This window comes from Volvox carteri (assembly GCF_000143455.1).
Source record: "Volvox carteri f. nagariensis unplaced genomic scaffold VOLCAscaffold_82, whole genome shotgun sequence".
In the NCBI taxonomy this organism is placed as follows: domain Eukaryota; kingdom Viridiplantae; phylum Chlorophyta; class Chlorophyceae; order Chlamydomonadales; family Volvocaceae; genus Volvox; species Volvox carteri.
The window spans coordinates 440,351-446,715 of NW_003307625.1; the positions used below are offsets into that span (position 1 = coordinate 440,351).

The window sequence follows — 6,365 nt, forward strand, 5'->3', positions numbered from 1 at the left end:
CCGATCCGGTCATGCCGAGGTGGACAGCAGCAGAGGCGGGCAGACAGACAGACTGACTGACTGACTGACTGACAGACTCTGTCGATGTCGGCAGAGGTGTTTCTTTGACTGATACATCACATAACGCCCCTTTCCCCCCGCTTTTATCCCTCTTTTCCCCCCACCCAACTTCCCCCCGTACCCTCTACCCCCCCCCCCCACATACACACACATACACACACACACCAGCTGCCAACAGTCCTCCGCGAGCGCCACCAGCTCAGTGGGGCTCTCCGGGGGCCAGGGGGGCCGCTCGCCCCGCACACACACCGCCTCGACAACCTCGTGGGGGGCCATACCCCGGTACGGACTCTCCTGTACGCCAGGTACGGCAGGGCATTTGACAGAGGTGCGCGGTGTTGACTTTGTTGACCGTGGTTGGTGGTGGGCGGGGGGGAGTTAGTAAACGTAATACCCATTATCCTCATCGTCATCGTCGGCACCATCTTTGTCCGTCTGTCACTATTCAAAGCAAAATCCGTTGCTCGTGTCATCCCCTTCATCTCCCCTTCTCCCCTCCCATACACACATACATACATACACACGCACCGCTGTGTATAGCTCCCACAGCACCACTCCGAAACTGAACACGTCGGTGGCCAAACTAAACACCGTGTCCTTCATGGCCTGCAGGGATGAGGGGAGACGGGGGGGAGGAGGGGGGGAAGGGGGGCATGAACGTTATCGGAGGAGTGTGTGGAAAAGGGGCAGTCAGGATGCGGGGGACGATTGACACCGCCGGAAGTGGGAATGTGCGCAAGCCTTACCCGGCGTGAAATTACCACACCAAACACATACACACACATCCATCCCTTCATCCCTCCATCCCTCGTGCGACGCTTTCCCCTTTCCATACATACATACACACATAGGCACACACACATACACACACCTCAGACGCCTCATTGCTGGCACCCCACCTCAAGTTGTGCAGAGGACTGCGCAGGGTGACATGACATGTGCTGTTACCCGGGCCCCCCCCCCCTTACCTCGGGTGGCATGTGTGACACCGTGCCGTGTATTCCCTGCCGTACTTGGTCCTCCCCCGGCGTCAGGACCATGGCCAGTCCAAAGTCCGCCACCTTCGCACAAAACCCGTGGGGGCGGTCCGAGCTGACATCCACCTTTTGAAGCAACACGTTCTCAGCCTGGGAGGGGGTGGAGGGGGTGGAGGGGGAAAGGGTGGGGGTGTGAGGGAGGGGTTTGAGGGAAGGGTTGTGGAGGGGAGTTGAGGAATTGAAGCCACAGCAGCTGAAAAGCGAGGTGGAGGAGGGATAGATCGAGGTGGCAATAACCCCGTTTCCCCACCATTCCCCTTCCCCTGGTTATTGCCCCCTTGGCACCCCCTTGTCCCATACATACATACATACATATACGTACGCACATATACGTACGCACATACACATATACACATACATACTACTCACCTTAAGGTCTGCATGTACGATTCTGAGCGCCGCCAGGTGTTTCATTCCGTTGGCGATATCGAGGGCTACGCGGTACAGGAGGGGGAGGGACTCCAGGGAGGGCGGGGAGCTGGTCCGGGGGGGGGGGGCGGAAGGGCCGGGGGGGTAACAGTTAGAGAAGGGGGGCCGGATGTCATGTCGGGGAGTAAGAGAGCAACATGGTAGAGGCGGCGTCAAATTGCCACAAAGCACATGCATAATACACATACAGATACACATACGGATGTGTGTATGTGGCGCTAAAGGAGCTTAGCCATAGTTTTTAGAGGTTTTTATTTGGTAACCTTATTTTGCCGGAATATTTTTTGTCGTAGTGATCTTATGGATATTCGCTGTGCAAGGGTTAAGCAAAGACACATACAGACACAGATACACATACAGATACAGATACAGATACACATACACGTACAGATACACATACAGATACACGCATAGCTCATGTGGGGCTCGGTGGGGCCACAACCCCCACTCCAACCACCATTCCAAACCCCGTGCCCTGCCCTTCAACCCCCACTTAACTACCCCATTTCCCCCCGCCTCAAAAACCCTTCCATCTCACCCCTAAATACACACAAACACACACGTTCCCCCCTCCTCACCCGCCCCAGGTCGCCAGTCCGTGTTTCCTGCGGCTCAAGGCGTCCTTCAACGTTCCCAGCTCACAAAACTCCTGAACCATCACCGTCATGAACCGCTGACGGGCTCCACGAGCACCACCACCACCGCCGCCGCCGCCACCGCCACCTCGGCCCAGCTTCGCTGCAAGCCGCCCCGGTTTAAGGTTGCCCGTACAGGCGTCGTACGTGAGTACGATGTTAGGGTGAAGCAGCATGCGGGACACACACGCCTCCACTCTTGCCAGCCGTCCTCGTTCCTTCTCCTTGCCCAGCAGACCGGTGCCGTGCTCGATCAGCTTCACCACCACCTGCGCCAGAGGGATGAGGGTGTACATGTAGGGGTCTGTGTGTGTAGGGGGGTGGGGGGGTGTATAGAGGTGTGTGTGTATGTGTAAATGAAGGTTTCAAGGTCCCAAGTATCCATCCTACCGCGCCTGACGACACTGGCCACAGGGGAGGGGCTGCTGGGGCCCAGCTGCTGCCCCAACAACGGCAAAAAGACCGCCTGACTGGGCAGCTCTCTGGAGTGGGGCGCGAGAGAGAGGGGCCCTCTGTCCTGCCCCCTCCTAAGCATAGCCGAGAGCCGCAGGTCCGCTAGCTCCCGCTCTCCTCCCACCCCCGCCGGGGGGGGATGGGAGGAGAGCGGGCGCGCGCACGCTCTCACGAGTCAAGGGGCTCCGTCACGCGAGCCTCTGCGTTCACTGAGCCTCACTGAAACACACAACAAGACTCCCCTCTCCCTCCCCGGGGCCTAATCCGGCCCTTGGCGTGAGGGTTCACTTCTAAGACACAGAGGAAACCCGGAACCCCGTACATACCCTAAACCCCTCCCCCCCCATTCATCATTCACGAGGCCCTAAAACATAAAGCTGTGTGTTTAAACGGCGGCTGAGCCGCGAGTCGCCACAGGGTTGCCGTCATGGACCGCAGTTCAGCATTGCCTTAAGACTTAGGGCCGAGCGGGAGGACAAGTAGCCGTCCGGCAGTGACAGCTGACTGACCCCCCTAGCTGATCTGTGTGTGATGGGTGTGCCGGGGGGAGAAGAGAGACGCCGCAGCGAGCGAGTGGAAATACAGCCGTCATATTATAATAAAATATTTATTACGTATATTACGTATGTTTGCTTGAACGCGTGAATATAGATATATCCACAACTTCCGTGCCGTACCTTTGTGTCGTACAGTCGACCGTAGTACACCATGCCCATGCTGCCGAAGCCCAACACGTTGTCGATGTTGACCTGCAAACACATAGAGACACACGCATACATACACACACATACATACATTCATACACGTCCCATCGTCTTCGCAACTTTTCCGACTAGTGCTGTGTGCTCCCAACCCTTGCGCTGTGTTTCGGCTTCAGCCCCCGGCTCTCGCGGCCCACAGTGTAATCTAAGTCATACACATGCGCAGAAATGACACGCATATATATACGGTAAATGCGGTGTAAAACATACATATTCAACATAAAACACACATACACACGGATATACATACGTACACACATCTGCTCAGTTCAACCCTACACACGTTTTCGTCTCAAAAAAAACACATTTGGACATGAACCTGCAGAAGGCGCTTCGCCCGCGCCGCCCGTCCGCCGTCGTCCTCCCTCCTTGTCTAATCGCCCCTCATCGCCACCCCCATTTCCCCCCCACACACACATACCCCCACCCACACCCCACACACACCTCTTCCAGCAGTACACCCCGATCGTCCTGCATCCGCCGGTTCGCCAACACCGCCTCCTCGACCGCCTGCTCAACACCATCACCGCCGGTCAGCGCCGCAGGCCCTGACAGCTTCGAGGGCTGCCGTACAGTGGACGGCGCAAATGCCTGCCGCACGCCGAGCGCGCCGCTGCCGCCGCTGAAAGGCCCGCCGCCGCCGCCGCCGCTGACCGCACCGCCGCCGCTGTTCAACCTCAGTACGACGCTGCGGCCGGCATTGGAGCCGCCGACGAGTACGGAAGGGCTCCTGGAGACGGCACTGGAGCGTTGACGCTCCAGGGCGTGCGCCGCCGCCACCGCCGCGGCAGTGCTGGCGGTGGCGGAGGCGGCGGAAATCAGGTCGTCGCCGGACTGCATCAGCAGCCCTGCCGCCGTCGCGCCCGCCTCCGTTTGGCTGCCCGTACTGTCGCACATGCTGAGGCCCCCGACCGTGTTGTTACTCGTCTGGCGACTTAGCGCTGACGTGGTTGAGTTGCGGCCAGCCATGACGGCGGCGGCGGCGACAAGGGACGACGTCGCGTCGGCGTTATTGTACGGCAAAAGCGGCATGGAGAGCCGCGCGGCGAGGACCGAGCGAGGAACAGGGCTACCGGCGGGCCCAGCGCCGCCACCGCCGGCAGCGGCAGCGGCGGCGGCTCCAGCTTGCGGCGCATTCAAGGACGACTGAGAGGAACCGCTTCCGCTGACCTTGGCGCCAGGGGCGACGCCGACGGCGGTGGCAGCGGCAGCGGTGTTCAGTACGGCAAGCAGCGCGGGCGACGGCGTGGCGTCGCCGTCATTCAGCGGATCTATCGGCCCGGATTGGCTTGGCGAGGGACTAGGCAACTGCGCTGCCAGCGCGGCGAGGTCAGACGCCGCCGGAGACGCCGCCTCCCAATGCCGCGTGTGGTGCTGCAGATTCTGAGTGGACAATGGCGCAGGATGAGCCGCCACCGCCGCCGCCGCCGCCACCGCCGCCACCGCCGCCGCCAGCGACTGCGTGCTGGGGACCCCAGGCGCAGCGCTCGGGGCTCCTGACGCGGCTGCGGCATCGCCAGTGGCTGTGCCTGGAGGCAAATGACCCACGGGTCTGTCTCGGGATCGCTCCCGAGTGCGTTCCAGCTCAGGCAGTACGGGGTCGGCCAGCGGCGGCACCGGCATGTCATCATCAACATCATCATCGCCGCCGCCGCCGCCACCGCCGCGACCGCTGCCTGAGCGGAATGCGGGTACGGCCGTCTGCGTCGTCACCGCCGCCATCGCCCCGTCAGGGTTGTCTGTAGAGCTTTGTGGATGCCCGGCTGCCACACGGAACGGTGACGGCGACGCTGGCGGTGACGGTGACGGCGAGGCATGGTCCGCCACAGCGTCTCCCGCCGCCGCGACGACGGCAGGGGCCTTCAGCATCGGCGGCAGCGGCTGCGGCGGTCGTACAATAGGCGCGGCAAACCGGAAGCTGGCTGTCTTGCCGGGTGCCCCCGCATGCGCAGGATCTTTCAGCCGCCGAAGGGTCGAGCCGCCTCCGCCGCCGCCTCCGCCTCCGCCGTCAACCCCACGGAAGCCACAAGGTTTCCCCGAAATCACAATCTTGTCCACAAGCACATCTAGGAGCTCCTCGTCAGAGTCCACGTCGCCAGCCCCGCCGCCGCCGCCAGCTCTGCTACCGCCGCCGCGGCTCCCGCCGCTGTAACGCCCGCCGCCGCCACGCCGGCTGCCGCCAGCCACGCTGCCGCCGCCGTCACCACGCCCGCTGCCGGTACCCCGCGCCAGGCTCAGCCGTTGAGACTCCCTAACGCCCAGCAAGCTCTCCACTGGGGCAGCGCCGGAGGCTGACGGAGGCCTTGAGCCGCCGCCGCCGCCGCCGCCGGCAGCACCGGCGCCGCCGCGGCCGCGGGAGCCGGCGGAGCCCAGCAGGCTTGGCGACAGGCTGGCGGCACCGTCAAGCGACATTACCGATGGCTCAAAATGGCTGGGAATGGAGTCGTCGCCGTCACGCAGCCATCTATCCACACCTCGTGAGGAGTCCGCCACCGAATCTGAGGAGCGGCGGTCTCGGCCGCTGCCATAGCGACGTGGCGATACGGCGCTGCCAGAGGCTACGCTGGGCCGTGAGGGCCGCATGCGCACGCTGGTAAACGACAGCTCCGAGACTGAACGCCAGGCTGTACGGCGGCGCGGCGGGCTGTCAGCGACTGCGAGATCATCGGCGATAACTTCGCCGCCAGTGGTGCTGCCGAATGCCGTACCGCCGGTAACGCCCCCAGCGGCAGCGCCTTCAGCCACCGCTTCCGCAAACGCGGCATCAAATGCGGCATCCGCCGCCGCCGCAGCGTCATCCTTCTCGACCGCAGCATCCCTCCGGGAGCCGCCGCTACTGCCGCCGTTACTGCCGCCGCCGTTACTGCCGCCGCCATAGCCACCGCTGTCTGACCTGCCGCGCGCCACCGTCACCACCACCACCGGCGGTGACGGCGGCGGCGACGGCGGCTGCTTTACCGCCGCGGCTCGCACGTCACCGCTCACGCTGC

General features: G+C 62.6%; 1 protein-coding gene across 1 annotated transcript in view; it reads right to left on the bottom strand.

Annotated features, from left to right (window-relative positions):
• VOLCADRAFT_107902 (uncharacterized protein) overlaps positions 1-6,365 on the bottom strand; it is a gene marked incomplete at its 5' end in the record, with an annotated part of 15,378 nt that overhangs the window by 3,146 nt on the left and 5,867 nt on the right. The window contains 8 exons of the mRNA XM_002957930.1: positions 226-354; positions 589-666; positions 960-977; positions 1,029-1,187; positions 1,467-1,575; positions 2,105-2,430; positions 3,292-3,363; positions 3,820-6,193. Of these exons, the coding sequence (XP_002957976.1) occupies positions 226-354; positions 589-666; positions 960-977; positions 1,029-1,187; positions 1,467-1,575; positions 2,105-2,430; positions 3,292-3,363; positions 3,820-6,193 (3,265 nt within the window). The remainder of the gene's footprint in view (positions 1-225; positions 355-588; positions 667-959; positions 978-1,028; positions 1,188-1,466; positions 1,576-2,104; positions 2,431-3,291; positions 3,364-3,819; positions 6,194-6,365) is intronic.